Genomic DNA, 16,413 nt, shown 5'->3' with positions numbered 1-16,413 from the left:
AAGTTAAGGGCTGTGGTCACCTTCATAGCCAGTGAGAGAGCAGTGGCAGTCACTGCACCTGCTCTATAAAACATAGAAACAAGACTAGGCTTTTCAGCTCCTCAATCTTGCTCTGGCATGGAGTTAGACCATTGCTGATCTGTACCTCAACTCTATTTACCACCTTCCTGATTTCCTGCCTTAATGGCTTCAGTAAATGGAAGTGAGGGATACACAAGAGGCCAGATTTGGAGGAGCACAGAGTTCTTGGAGACTTCCAGGGCAGCGACAAATGTTAAGCAACAATGGTCATCTGAATTTGTAAGACAGTTGAATCACAAAAATATTTACTACATGCAGTAAAAAATATCTGAAACAGAGCACAGCTTGACTACCATGACTATTTAGTTAGATTTGCGACAGCAGCTTTAATATGCTGAAGGCAATATTACAGAAGGGTCGGAACCACAGGACACAGATTTAAGATGATTGGCAAAAAACAGATGTGGCATGAGGTAACTTTTTTTTTTACACAGTGAGTTATTGTGATCTGGAATGCACTGCCTTCAAGGGCAGTGGAAGTTTCAATAGTAACATTCAAAAGGGAATTGGATAACTCCCTGGAGGGAAAAATTTACAGTTATGGGGAAAGAGCAGAGGAGTAAGACTAATTGGATAGATGTACCAAAGATTTGGCACAGACATGAAGGACCGAATGGCTTCCTTCTGTGCTGTACCATTCTATGATTCTATAATTTGATATTTTCCTACCTGCATTGGAAACACCTCCCGTTTACACTAGGGTGGTTTAATGGACTAACAATCGGAAACACCTCCACCCTCCTGTCCCTTGTGGACTCATCATTTCCCTGTGGGGACTGACTGTAACTCTGGAGTAAGACCTAAAGGCAAAACAACATTAGAAAAGTATACTGTTTATTTCTCTTCTTTTTTTTCATGTTGTTTTTGTAACTATTTCTTATGCTCTTACCTTACATTCTTCTCTATGCAGCCGCTCAAGCCTGTTGCACAATTCAATAAGATCTGAACATCTCCGTCAACTCCACTTCCCTGCCCTATCCCCATGCCACTTGATTCCCTTAGTGTCTAAAAATCGGTCAATCTCCGCCTTGAATGTATTCATCAACTGAGCTTTCAAGGAGTGATAAAACTATTATCCCAATTGACTGTACGTCAAGAAGGAATGAGGACATTAAATTCCTTCATGAGATGTGATCAGTTAGAATAATAGTTTTATTTATAATTTCTTCATTCAGGTGGCAGTGAATGTTTGGAACCCTCTGAGCGAGGAACTCTCTCCTTATCTCAGTCCTAAATGACAGGAGCCTGAGACGATGATGGCTAGTTCTAGGTAAGGACGTTGCCCATTTAGGGCAGATATGAAAGTTATGTTGAGTCCACACCACACGGCACCAATCAGGGGATGACAGGATCATCAGAGCAGCTCAAGCTATCTTTGTCCAACAACTGCTGAGGACTCTGAACTGTGTCATGAAGCTATGTGAAGTATATGTTATTAGAAATTATTTTTTTAAAACAGAGGTTTATTCTGTGGGTGTGTCTTCATTGGATTAAAGCCGGCTAGCCTGGCTGCTTTGATGTATACTATTTTTGAGATGTAAGAGAGGTAGAGTGCATTTGCATTTTGTTGAATAGGGCATTCAAGAAAGGGGAGTGAATTCTGGCACCTAGCTTAGCAGAGACCAAGCAATGTATATATTACTAATAAAATTGGTACTATGAAAGGGGTTTTGTTGTTAGAGGTGGAGTTCAAAGGGGCTGGTGATACAATGAGAATTTACATTCAATGAGATGTGCTAGGTATAACAGATAGCAGTTCCATGTACAGAGCAGAGGCAATGTAAGATCAAAGCCTGTAAGCCTACCACTGTCTGCAAAGGAACCAAAGTGAAAGGAACCTCATTTTGAACTTGTAAGGTGAAAATGCTTTGCCTGGTGTCTGTTTAAAGCCTATGGGTTGCTGTTGCCGTAATGGAGATTAGTTTGAGAATTTGTTAAAAGTTATGATAGTAGTAATTTGTAGCCACGTGTATATATTCAACTTACCTAAATTAAATTAATATATGTCTCATGTATTTTGATATAAAACTTCTCAAGAACTGATGGTCTGATTCCTGGATTTAGAGCTGCATCTCAAACATACCACTTAAAAATAAAGGTTATGACAGTTGTTTAAAGTTTCCCTCTGGGATCTTTAAATAACTCAGTTTTAACAACTGCCGTGTCATAACAACTGATTTAGGGCCTCAGGCCAGGAGTGAATTTGGGTAAATTGAGAGCTTTGAGAGTCCACCACATTTTTGAATTCAATTTGGACAAATTCACATGAGAATCTATTAGGATAAAAAACATAGTATTAAATAATGTCATCCTTGCCTTCTCATAAGTTGGGGTAATCATCTAATTTGTGTGGTCACAGGAATGTGGGAATGTATAAACATCAGAACAAGAGTAAGCCATTTAACCCCCCCAGCCTGTTCTGCTAATCAATGAGATGGTAACTGATCTGCAACCTAACTCCATATACTTTGCATTGCCCCCATATCCCCTAATAACTTTAACAAAAGATTTTCAATCTCAGTTTTAAAGTTAACAATTTAGCTAACAATTGATCTACCTTCCATAAAGTTTAGGTCATCCAAAACGCTGCTGCCCGTGTTTTCACTTGCAGCAAGTCCCTTTTCTCCCTTTGTTCGCTCACATACATTGTCTCCCTGTCAAGCAATATTGTGATTTTAAAATACCCTTGTTTTCATATCCCTCCATGGCCTTGCCCTCTCTATCTCCATAATCTCCTCCATCCCCACAACCTTCCGAGATATTTGCACTCATCAAATTCTGGTTTCTTTAGCATCACGGATTTTAATCGCTTGCCCACCATTGGTTGTTGCACGTTCAGCTGCCTAAGCCCTAAGCTCTGGAATTCCATCCCTATATCATTCTGCCTCTGTGCCTCACCTCCCTCCTTTACGACACTCCTTAAAACTTACTTCTTTGACTAAGCTTTGGTCCTCTGACCTAATGGCTCAGATCTTCCAGTCTCTAGATCGTCGGAGATAGGATATACGACCCAAATGCACATCAAGACCCCACAGAAATCCCCTTGTGCTGACCTCCGTGGAAATTGCCCTGGAAGTTTCAACTTTCAGTGGGCAATTCTTCTGCTCCCTGGGTCCCTTCACAAAAGTCTCCGACTCTGAGTTGGAGTCAGACTTCAGACTTCCATGGGGCGTACCTGAATAGTTACCCAGGAAATGTTAGACAGTTAAATCGTGGTCTAACTCCTGGGTAACTATACAACAGACCCCCAATCACTCACACTGACTCCCCTTGACTCCCACCTCAACCCTTGACTACCCCTGCAGACCCCCTACTACCCACAAACCCCCTGAAAACCCCCGACCTGACCCAGCTACCCTTGCCAATCGTCCTAACCCCAAACCACTCCCAGCTCAAACCAACTACCCCCCCAACCCACGTCACCCACCTATCACCTTACCCACTTACCACCACACCCACCTGCCACCCTACCAATCGACCAGCCTACCCTCCTACCCAACCAACCCACCTACCACACTACACGCCTACTGCCTCACCCACCTACCACCCTACCCACCTACAACCCTACCCAGTTACCATCTCACCCACCTACAACCCTACCCACCTGCCACAGTACCCCATCTACCACCTCAGCCATCTACCACCCTACCCACTTACCTACTTACCTCATCCTCCCCATTCACTTGTTCACCCACTCACCCATGCAGTAACATTGACCAGTCTTACCCTCGACGTGGCTCCGCTGTGATGGAGTTCTCTGATGGACACTACGCTCCACATTTCCAGTGAAGCCGGGCTTGGAAGACCAACCAGAAATGTGGAGCTACATCAGGATGCAGGAAAGTAAGGTAATTGGTGCTTCATGGAAGACCCAGGCCTTTATCTCCTTATGTAGCTCGATGTCATATTTTGTTTTATACTCCTCTGGTAATGTGTCTTGGTCTGCTTCATTATGTTAAAGGTTCTATATGAATAATTTGCCATTGTTGCATAAATTGCCATTTATGGAATAGAGTTCTAAACTTTCACCAGCCTTTATGTAAAGACGTGCTTCCTAATAATATCACTCCCAAAAAAGTCTGGCTCTAATTTTTAGATTAAACCCTTAGTCCGAGACTCCCCAACTAGTGAAAATAGTTTATCCCTACCTAACTCACTTTTCCAGAACCGCTTCATCCCATTCAGGTCGCAGAAAGTCGGAGCCCAATCCCGACAGGCAATGGACACTAGGCAGAGTACACACAAGATGGGACACCAGTCCATCACAGGGCTCACACTCACACTCTCACTCTACCATTGCCAATCCACCTAACCGGCATGTCTTTGGACAATGGGAGGAAACTGGGTCACCTGGCGGAAACCCGCACAGACACAGGGAGAACATGCAAACTCCACATCCACAGGCACCCAAGGCCAGGATCAAACCCAAGTCCCTGCAGCTGTGAAGCGACAGTACTAAGCACTGCACCACCATGCCACCCCATTTACCCTATCTGTTAATATCTTGACATGTGACAGGTTTACACTAAATGATTTTGGATTCTTACCCACACAAAAACGACAAGGAGCATTCGAGGAGGTGTTCATGCAAAATGCTTCTCATTAGAGTAAACTGAACAGCAAATTTACTAATCCCCAGTTACAATGATAACTAAATCCTTTAATGAGATACCATCAGCTGGAATAACAAATTAATTTTTTAATAGTACAACAAGAATGTAAACAGAATAGGATTTTTTCATGAATATTTATGTTTTCATTGATGTTACTCATGAAAACTTGGTATATTCATTCAAACTTTGAACAAATTTAGCTTTGAATTTTGAAAGCAATCACTAGAGCTGTACCTTGAGTGTCCTGCCATCCATTCTTAATTAGCACTTTTCTTAGATAATATCACCACCTTCAACACGTCTTTGATCCTTTTGTCTGTGACATCTTTTGATTATCTGCTCCTATCACTGCTTGCTTGTCCCTACAACCACCCCACCCTCAACTTCTCTCTCCCCCCGCCCCCACCTTAAACCAGCTTATATTTCACCCCTCTCCTAACTATACTTCAGTTCTGTTGAAGGGTCATGTGGACCCGAAACGTCGACTCTTTTCTTCTCCACCGATGCTGCCAGACCTGCTGAGTTTTTCCAGGTAATTCTGTTTTTGTTTTGGATTTCCAGCATCCGCAGTAGTTTTTTGTTTTTATCACTAAGGAGGCTTCTTTAATAAAATCTTCACTGACACGAGCTCTTAGAGCATGGTCGAGCAGAACATACTCATCTGCCTCCTTCAAATCAGGTGTCAGCTCTGACTCAGTTAGTAGGCCTCTTGCCGCTGAGTCAAAAGGTTGTGGGTTCAAGTCCCACTCTAGAAACACAAGCAGATAATCCAAGCCGGTGTGACTGAGGGAGCCTTGTACTGTTAAACGTGTCAGCTTTTGATAGAAACATCAAAATTGCCTGCTCAAGTAGATATGAAAGTTCATATGACCCTATTTCAAAGTTAAGCAGGGGAGATCTCCTCTGTGCCCTGTTCAATATTTATCCCTCAGCCAAGCTCACTAAAACAGATTATCTCCTTGCTGTTTGTAAGAACTTGCTCTCTGTAAATTGACTGCCACATTCCAACAACAGAAGCTACACTTTGAAAGTTCTTCATTCACTTTTAAGAGACGTTGGGGTTCCTTTTTTTTTTTCCATCCATTTTATCTCGGCTTTCAAGCTCTTTATACCTTTTTGCTATGGAATGTAAACACTGCAGGTGACTGTAAATTAAAACAAAATTTGATTCAGAGCCGTAGAAACATTTCCTTTGGAGATTTTAAATTTCGGCGTTCGATGCACTTGTGAAATAACGTAACCCCAGAAAGATTTAGAATGTGAAAGTGTTGAGCGTTTAGCAGCAGTTTTGAAAGCTCTGCTGGGTTCACTAGCTAATATTACAAATGAGAAACATGACATGTGCAAGAGGTGTATTGTATACACGGCTGGAAGAGTAGAAACAATTACATAAAGCAAAGTCTCCTAAGTGCTGATATATTAAGCTACTATATTATCTCCCATAGGGTTGCAATTTCTAAAGGCAAATGTTGAAACGAAAGTTATCCACATTGCACTGTTATAGTTAATAACAGCTTATCACACATACATACACAAGCCTTGTTGGTAGAATGTGGCATTAAGATTTATTATCTAAGGCATAACGATTCTACTGTCATAAGATTGAGCAATCTATCAGAAAAAGGCTTCATTGCAAACAAGCAGTGACACGAAGAACTGCTGACTGCTAGACACTGTGGGGTAGATATTAACTATTGGGCCGATCAATAGTACCAATGGGAGACCCAGCCCATTTCAAAGAGTGAGTCGCATTAAACGTATTTGAGTCAGGTTGCATACCCCAAACGGGCGCCCCAATATAGCTCACTGGCTCTGGGTTGGCCTAATATTGGACAGAGGATGGGAGAAAGTTAGGCCCAGGGGATGCATTTGCGGGTTGGGGCAACTACTTGAATTATTCTGCTGCCCACATTAAAAATAATTTTATCACTTACTTTCTTAGGCTTCTTCTGCTGAACCGCCCAGGGTGTACTGAGCTATGTGTGCACACCGTGCACTCTGCCCAGACCACCATCTCCATTTTAACTCCGTTGCTACACCATTACCACCAGGCAGAAGGAGTCAAAATCTCTCCCTGTATGTTACAGTCAAATCAATGGAACATTGAGGGGGATGGCAGCATAGTGGTAATGTCAATGGACTAGAAACCCAGTGACCACAGGCTAATGCTCTGGGGAAATGAATTCAAAACCCACCATAGCAGCTGTTAATAAATAATCTATTAATAAATTTGGAAGGTGAAGCTATTCTTAGTAATGGTGACCATGTGCTGTTGTCAGCTGCTGTAAAAACCCATCTGGTTCACTCATGATCTTTAGGGAAGGAAATCTGCTGTCTTTACCTGGTTTGGCCTACGTGTGACTCCAGATGCACAGCAATGTGTTTGACTCTTAACTGCCCTCTGAAATGACCCAGCAAGCCATTCAGTTCAAGGTTGATTAGAGATGGGTATCAAATGCTGGACTTGCCAGTGACACCCAGATCCCATGAAAGAATAAAGGGAAAAAAGTCACAATAGGCAATCTGGTTACAAAAGCTAAAAACATGGTTTACTAGGGAGACATGGGTGCAGTTTTTCCAACTTGCCATTTAACCCTAGAATTGGTTTGGCAGATTGGCCAACATTCTTCAACACTTCCCCATGGTGAAACTCACCATTGTTTTTCACCTATATCCCAAAGTGGGTTTGTATAAGTGTTCCCTGCCCCAGGAGACCAGAATACACTTTTCTCTGCTTCACTTGTCTTCTACTAGATGCCAAGCAATAAAAAATAATCATTTAACTTCTTACATTCTCCACATTTGCCCCTCTGATGGGTGAGTGAAGTGCTAGGGTGCACATAGCAGATCAACAGGATAATACCATTTAAGAATTCTATGGAAAGACTGAATGACATTTGGGTCATTTTTATAAAGTTTAATGAAATGCTGGTTAAGAAGAGGCCCAAAATAAACCTTGAGCTACAGAGTAGCATTTTACTTTGGAAAATAATTTACATAATATACATTTTTAATTATATAGAATAATCTTTTGTTTCTTGCTCCATAGAAACTGCAGTTAGCTTCATTGGGTGCACAAATTAAAATATTACCTGAAAAATTCTGAACTGAAATCTTAAACTTTGCTAGGTGATAAAATAAACGGTTTCAGGGGCAGCCGTGCTCAGCTTTCCCTCCGACAGATAATATTTATATTAATATTTATTGAGCTGGTGCACGAGGTATGGATTGAGCCAGTAATTAAATATGGCTCTGGGTTGCACTTGATTTGGGAGATTATTCTATATGCATGCGCCCCTTCTTAACACCAATTTATATATTCAGGCCGTTTCCGTGCAAGTTTGTCAATCAAATTAACCCAATCTGGGCATTCTGTCCATAACATACTGAAACACATCCCTGCTTTATCTCATCAGATTCATTACCCCTAAACGCACTATTAGCTCGGTCCAAATCATTAACTCTTACACAAACTGGAAGCAATTTCAAAATAAGCCACTTTAAATCCATTTGATTTGAAAGCCACACATCTCTATTTAGTTTTGGAACTGGGACATTGTTGAATATTCTGGAAAGGTGTGATCTTCCTGCTAATCATTTTAGGTTTTGACACGGTTTGCATGAAATTCCCTGGGTCTCAAATGGTAAAGGAGAGCTTATATTCAAACCTTATGGAACAATCTGATTAGGTTACATATTGAGGGATTATACTGTTTTATTTAAAAACATAAGACTAATGACGGGACTCACTCACCCGAAGCCTTCCCTACTCACAAAGCTAGTCATATTCCCAGGTCAGTACAACAAACTTCCATCAGTTGCACTTATTTGGCGATGTTCATCACATTGCGCCCAGAGTCTCCGACACACCAGCACACGTCGTCAGAAGATTCCAGTGTTAATCACTTGTACCTGCAGTGACCAGCAGTCAGTTGAAGCCTGGCCCAGGTCTGTTTGACCTGCTCTACTACAAGTAGTATAAGTTGATCTGCGCTTGGTGCAGTTGTCAATTGAAACCACGCAGTAATTAGTTATTCGAAGACAGCAATAACCACCAGTCAATTGAAGCCAATTGAAATATAAAATCAAGAGAATTAAGTATTGCTGAAAAACAAACATTTTTTTGTTGAAGCTTTCTGTCTTGCACTCATCGAGACAATTCGCAAGAAAATACTAATGTCAGGGGAAACAACATATTTATACTATGAGAGAGAATACTGGCTGGCTAGCAAGTGAAGTCTGATTAATAGAGGCATTGCTATAGACAATGCACCAGTTGATGGTGTGATAGTTAACTGCCAAGCATTGGTTGAAATTTAAATCAGGCAATCTGACTCTGATTGGTCAAGGCATTGCTCTCAGGAATGAGTCAGCGAATGGCTGTCACTTATTTTGTTTAGCTAAAACAGCCGCAATGTGTGTACGTATTCTTTCTGTCTGCAAAGAGCTCTGTGTATTAATATATGTAGCTTCCAGAACATGCAAATATACCAGAGATAAAAACAAAAAACTACTGTGGATGCTGGAAATCCAAAACAAAAACAGAATTACCTGGAAAAACTCAGCAGGTCTGGCAGCATCGGCGGAGTCGAAACATCAACTCTTTTCTTCTCCGCCAATGCCGCCAGACCTGCTGAGTTTTTCCAGGTAATTCTGTTTTTGTTATGCAAATATACCACACTGCCATCCTGACTGACAATTGAAAGTTGGTTGTCAGCGTAATTCTTGGCACACTGAGGATTAGTTAGCAAATGTTGTCCAATCGCGGAATCACATCTAATGTTGGACACTGTTTTGAGTTTCACAAGAATGGCTGGGTTGGGTACAGCCTGTAAAGTGCCCATTGTGAACAGTGGCTGGGACATGCTGTTTGATACAATCCGCCAGTCTTTGACACATACGGCCTACATACCAAGCATCACACTGGCACTGAAATTCATATACCACATTACTCATTTGTGCGATAGGCAGAATGTCTTTTTGACTTGACGGCAGCTTCCTGTTAGTGGCAAATACCACACGTATTGCTACTGCATAGTAGCAGCGTGAAACAGTTAGCTTCACCTGTTGCCCAAATGTTTCAGATACCTTGCCCTTCCAGGGTAATCTGAGGCAGGCTGGGCACTTTTCAGAGCCGAAAGTGATTGCCTCGGGCCCGTTCATGAGTTTGCGTGATATACAGCGCAAAATGATCTGATCAGGGTAGCCATTATCCTGCAGGATACCTTTAATGTGCCCTATTTCAGCATCAAGCTTGCATGGTGAGCAAATGGCTCGGGCCCTATATATGAGGTTGCTGATAAGACCAATCTTATAGCGTGTGGTACTGTAAGAATCTCAACATGTAAATTGACCAGTGAGGTTTAGGCTTGTGAGGTTAGGGACAGAACCCTCTGGCAGGTTTCTTCACTAGTACGTCAAGGATAGGGGGTTAATTTGACTGCTCCAATTCAAAGGTGAATTTGAGTGCAGGATAGAGCTCATTAAAACATGCAAGGAAATTATTGCATGCAGCTGCAGATTTAATATAGAAAATGTATCATCCACATATCGGAAATATGCGAGGGGTAGGAGGTTGGGAGCCATTCCATTTGAAGATACTTTTCTCCTGGAACCCAACAAAGACGTTTGCGAGAGCTGGGCCCAGAGGGGATCCCATGACAACACCATCTATTTGGGCATACATGTTGTTATTAAAACTGAACTCAACTGCGCGAGTTGCCGAGTTCATAAGTTCAATGAATACTGATTCACACAATGGTGGCGGGTCTAGATCACCATGATCTAGTGCTGCAGCACAAATATTTATGGCTTCCTTAAGTGGAACATTGATGAATAGCAATGTCAAATGAGCACATGGACACAGCATTGCTATCGATATGCAAGTCCTGTATGGTCTTTGCAAATGTAAAGGAGTCATTCACAGTGTATATGGAAAACTTGGTCAAAACTGGTTGTAACAATTCATCTAACCATTTGGCCAATTCATGCTGTGCAGAACCAGTCATAGATAAGATAGGGCGTAATGGGGCATCGCTTTTGTGTGTCTCGGGCAGCCCATACCTACACGGATGCAGCAAGCCATGAGGATAAACCCTTGTCATATATATCACGTGGCTGCCCCTTGCTCTTACACAAGTCCAGCAAGCACTCTTTTAGTTTTCTTTCAAGCATGGCTGTTCAGTCATGTTGAGCAGCAGGTCTAAAGGATATGAATTTGGACACTTGTTGGATTTGTGTAAGACCAATGAGCCGACAAGCCAAAAAGACATTCTGCCTATCACACAAATGAGTAATGAGGTATATGAATTTCGGTGCCAGTGTGATGCTGAGTATGAAGGCCATGCATCCCAAAGACCGGCAGATCATATCAAACAGCATGTCCCTTCCACTGTTCACAATGGTCAAGGTACAGACTGTACCCAACCAACCTGTGCTTGCAAAACTCAGAACACCGTGTCCAACATTAGATGTGATTCCACGATTGGACAATATTTGCAAAATATTCCCCAGTGTGCTAAGAATTATGCTGACAACCAAATTAAGATTGTCAGTCAGGCTTGCAGTTTGGTGTATTTGCATGTACTGGAAGCTACATATATTAATACACAGGGCCCTGTTCTTTGCAGACAGAAAGAACATGTACATACATTGCACCTGTTTCAGGTGAACAAAATAAGTGACAGCCATTTGCTGGTCCATTCCCCAGGGCATTGACCATCAGAGTCAAGCTGCCTGGTTTAAATTTCAAACAATGCTTGGCAGTTAGCTGTCAGTCACCATCAACTGGTGCATTCTCCATAGCAATGCCTCTATCAATCAGGCTCCACTTGCCAACCCGCCAGTACTCTCTTCTCATACTATATAAATATGTTGTTTTCTTGTGAATCATCCTGATGAGTGAAAAATGAAAAGCTTTGACAAAAAATGGCTCTTTTTTCAGCGATACTCAGTTCTGTGCTACCAAACGACTATTAGTGTTAAATTAGTCAATTCACTCTGCTGTTTAAAAAGCTAAATAGAAAATTTCATGGCAGTCGCATATTTTTTGTGATGCTGGAGGATGTCCTAGGCCCAACCATCCTCAGTTGCATTATCAATGACCTTTCCTCCAACAGTCAGAAGTGGTGATACTTGCTGATTATTTCACAGCGTGCAGTACCATTCACAGCTCCTCAGATACTGAAGTTGTCCGTGCCTGTATGCAGCAAGACGTGGATAACATTCAAGCTTGTAAGCTTATACATGGCAAGCAACATTCATACTACGAAAGTGCCAAGTAATGACCCTTTTTTATTCATTCATGGGATGTGGGTTTCCATGGCTGGGCCAACATTTATTGTCCATCCCTAGTTGTCCTTGGCACCATCTGACTTGGAAGTATATCGCTGCCCCTTCACTGTCACTGGGTCAAAATCCCAGAACTCCCTCCCTAACAGCACTGTGGGTGTATCTACACCACATGGACTGCAGCGGTTCAAGAAGGCGGCTCACCACCACCTTCTCAAGGGTAATTAGGGATGTGCAATAAATGCTACCCATGCTAGTGACATTTACATCCCATACACTAATAACAAAAAATCACAAATGTAGAATATTTATCCCTTTATTCACCAGGGTCCAAGATACCCTATTAGCCTTGCCACATTACCAGCTCATATTACCAGCAATTTCTGGTGCCAAAATTAATTGGAGCTGAAGGAAACATCCAATGCTTACCCCTCACCACAAGATACTCCACTCCAGTAAACTCTGGACCATTGCTTTGGACTCTTGCTGCTATGCTTGTTGCTGATCAGTCCTCCAGGAAATGGTGCTGTAATTTCGCCACTGGAGGATCAGGGAGTGCAACAGTCTAACTTATGGCACGGGGTGGGGAGGGGGGGGTGCTGTTCCGAGAAATCCAGGACATAATACACTGAACCCGATTAGCAATTTACAATTCTCAAATTGTATGTCATCTGGGATTATCAAAGTCACAAGAGGCATCATAAGTGACTGTGATAAAGGGAAATGATTTCTCTTTGTGCTTCTTGACCTGTCTGCAACCTTTGACATGGTTAACAAGAAGCGAATTGCAATTAACTCACAAAGTGACTCTCACGAGCTTTGTATCATCGTGAGTCATTGAAAGTATTTAGAAGTGACAGAAAATTGGCAGCATAACTACATTCTTAAACTTAGCCTTGCAGTTCATTAAGTCTGAAACTAACTGAAACAGGAAGTCTGCGCTAGATTCAAGACCTTTTAGATTTGGATTGTTTGCTCTTAAGTACACGTCCTAAACAGATATATAAAAAGTAGTAACAATACCAGTTACCCGCTGTTTCTGTTAACTGTACATTCATTCATTGTACAGTCAACTATACTTCAGTTAACAAGCGAATTCTATAATTGTATTCTTCATGTTATAGTCGTGTAGTTCTATTACTGTACATTGCAGATTCGATGGTGATATGCATGGTTTTGATGTTTGAATTATATTCAGAGTCAGTTATCACTATTTTCAGTTACCTTAAGAAAATTTGGGATAGAACTCATTTTTGATGGCGGTGCAAGTTGATGCTATTGATACTCAGTATCTGATATTCAGTTCCATTGCAGTCAATGGAAACCCTTTGGTCTCTTTGTAACTTTGATTTCCCTTGATTACTGCACAATTAAGTTTTTCAAAGCACAAGCTAATGCAATGCTTCAGTTAATTAAATTATCTTAATCTTTTTAGTCCTCAGGACATTGCTGAAACTGTACAGAGCAAATTTTATGTTTATATACTCGTCTGTTTTCCTTACATTGTGTTGCTGAGATGAATCTGTGTTACCCTCTGATAAATTGTTTTATACTCTATTGGTTTCTGTTATACCTGCTGGAATATAGCAGCATAAGAAAATAAATGGGCCATTTCGCCCATTGAACCTATTCTGCCATTCTTTGAGATCTCCACAACCTAATTCCATATACCTACCTTTGTCCCATGTCCATAAATACATTTTGATAACAAAAATATATCAATTGCAGGTTTAAAATGAACAACTGATCCAGCACCATTTGCTGAGGAGAATTTCAAACTTCTACAAGCATTTGCATGAGGGCATTTTTCCTAATTTTGCTCTTGAAAGGTCGGGGTGTAATTTCTAGATCATACCTCCAGTCCTAGGCTCCCCAACCAGCTGAAATAGTTTGCCTCCCATCTACCTTGGTTGCTCCCCTTGACAACTTGAAAGCTTTGGCCAAATCACCCCTTAACCTTCTAAATTCCAGGGAATACAACCCTAGTTTGTTTAATGTCTCCTTGTAATTTAACATTTGAAGCTCAAGTATCATCCCGGTAAAAGTACACTGACCCCACTCCAAGGCTAATATATCCTTCATAAAATGCGCTGCCAAAAACTCTTCCCAGCACTCCAGATGTTGGTTAACCAGGGCTTTGTGTATCTGTAGCATGACTTGTACTCTACTCCTCTAGGTTAGCATTCCAATAAACCTAACCTTCCTGATGACTTTCTGTACTTAAATCTGGATAGTGTTATTCTCTGCTGATATGTGTTTATGAGGCATCGGATTGTATCGTGTTTCGTCGGTTTGTGTTGAACTCGGTTGCAATTCTAAGTTTCTAATTTACCTTTTGCACCTCTTGTAAATTATTCACTGTACCCCGAAAAGTTTTATTTTTCATTCCAGCAAATGTTTCTCTCCACATTCAACAATAAGCAGCAAAATAAGCCTTGTCCCTTTTAACCAATGCGTCCAATCGCTTCTGGAGTAACCAGTGATATTGTTCTAAAGCACGAATGTGGATCTGGATAGGATGTGACTCGTCCTTCACAACGGAAACTGGTGCATCTCATACTATCCAGGAGTAGAAAGCGCGTTCATTCTCTAAAACAACAATTGTACATCCAAATGCAGCAAATAACTTACAACAATGTTATTTTCCTTATGTCAGGTGTTACAGGACATAGGAATTGACCAGGGTAATCTTTCACAATAAAATAATAACCTTTCCATTTGACATAACCAGATCTAGCTTGACAGGAAACGTGTGATAAAATTACAGCTCCTGTTAGTTAACATTGTGCCTAATGATGTTAGTCCAGGTAAAATCTTGCTCCCCTCTGGTATGGAAGCGAACATTTCTTCAGTTCAGATGTGAAGGGATTCACACAGCGCGACAGCACAACACCAACTCTGGAGTAGGTGACCAATGTGGCTTTTTTTTTTGGGGTGGGGAGCACAAAGCAGCCCCTAACCAAGTGTTACCTACCCCCACCCCCGCACCCACCCTCAGCTGCATCTTACCAGCGTTTCTGAGCTTCCTATTCCTGAAGACCGAGATGATGACCAGTACATTGCCCAGGATGTCCACCACGATGGTGAAGATCAGCACCGCGGCCAGCGCCGTGGTCACCCCAGGAGAGGGCGGCCGCTCGGATTCCCAGGACACCAGCTCCGAGCAATTCCCACCTTCCGACATGTCCGGGGTCCAACCGCTTCCAGCCGGCGACCACCCAACATCCAACCCTCTCTCTCTCTCTCTCTCTCCCTTCCTTCACAGCCAAAAGGAATAAACTATGTCCCGAGCAGATATCGATTGGCTCGCTTGATGCTAAAAGGCTTCTTTATGTGAGCGCTCTCTCGCTCTGAATCCATTGCATTATCCCAAACTTCTGCAACAAAAAAAGTTTAACTCCAAAGCTGCCTGGGCGTTACTTGCCCTGGCGCTGGGTCGACGTGAAGAAGCGTTGTTTCCCCCCACCAGCTGCCGAGTTGGTTTTGGGGAGTGAGGCTCTGGGTTGCTGTTGTACCGGGACTGAGGAATTTGGGGCAGGTGTTCAGTGCTTCTTATGCAGTGGTCGCTTCTTACCCCGCTAGGACTTGGGCAGTGCCTCTCTGACTGTGTCCAGCCCTCTCCATGTGTACACCTCCCCAGACCCTTCATTGGGACGGGTCCGCCCAGGAGACGGCATCTCCTCCGATAGAAGACCTGTTGGTAAGGTTAGCCCCCCTCCTCGCACCCCCATCCCTTTACCCTGAGGATAGAGTGAGAGTGAGAATGTGAGAGAGAGAGAGAGAGAGCTATAAAGAAATAGCGCCATCCAGTGAGACCAAGAAACTCAAAAGCCCACCAAAACTAAAATTCCATCCTCAATGTTTTCTCAATCTTCCTCCAGCTCTTTTCCAAACCCAGTTCACCCCGCCTTTTCCCAGTGGAGTCTCTCTTCGCCCTGTCCGTCCGTGTGATTCCATTATGCTTGGCAGATTCTACCAATGGGGAGATGCAGTGTGCCTTACCTAAAGAAAATCATTGTCCAACTCTCAAAAACAAAAATCATCGATCCCAGCATAACTCATTTTTATTTCTAAACCATTCATTATGAAACGTGCTGTAAATTCTAACCGTATAATTTAGAATCTCATTCAGAGGATGATGAAGAGACTGGATTTTGTTTGTGTAAAGATGAAGACTTGCATTTATATAGCACCGTATACCACCACCAGACATCTCCAAGCCTTTCACGGTCAATTATACAGGTTTTTTGTTTGAAGTGTAGCTATGTGGGAAACACAGCAGGCAGTTTGCACACAGCAAGCTCCCACAAACAGCAACGTGATAATGAGCAAATAACCTGCATTTTTTCTTTTTGCAATGTTGCTTGAGGAATAAATATTGGCCAGGACGCCAGGGATGTCTCCCCCGCTCTCTTTTGAAATAGTGCCA

General features: G+C 42.2%; 1 protein-coding gene across 1 annotated transcript in view; it reads right to left on the bottom strand.

Moving 5' to 3' along the window:
• The window catches only part of LOC144683218 (melatonin receptor type 1B-like), a 207,362-nt gene extending 192,194 nt beyond the window's left edge, over positions 1-15,168 (bottom strand). The window contains exon 1 of the mRNA XM_078546176.1: positions 14,994-15,168. Coding sequence (XP_078402302.1) covers positions 14,994-15,168 — 175 coding nt within the window. The remainder of the gene's footprint in view (positions 1-14,993) is intronic.
• Positions 15,169-16,413: the final 1,245 nt, after the last annotated feature.

The sequence above is a fragment of the Cetorhinus maximus genome, chromosome 8, assembly GCF_964194155.1.
Source record: "Cetorhinus maximus chromosome 8, sCetMax3.hap1.1, whole genome shotgun sequence".
Taxonomy (NCBI): Eukaryota; Metazoa; Chordata; class Chondrichthyes; order Lamniformes; family Cetorhinidae; genus Cetorhinus; species Cetorhinus maximus.
Note: the sequence above shows the minus strand (reverse complement) of the source record. Positions and strands in the feature narration are given on the sequence as shown.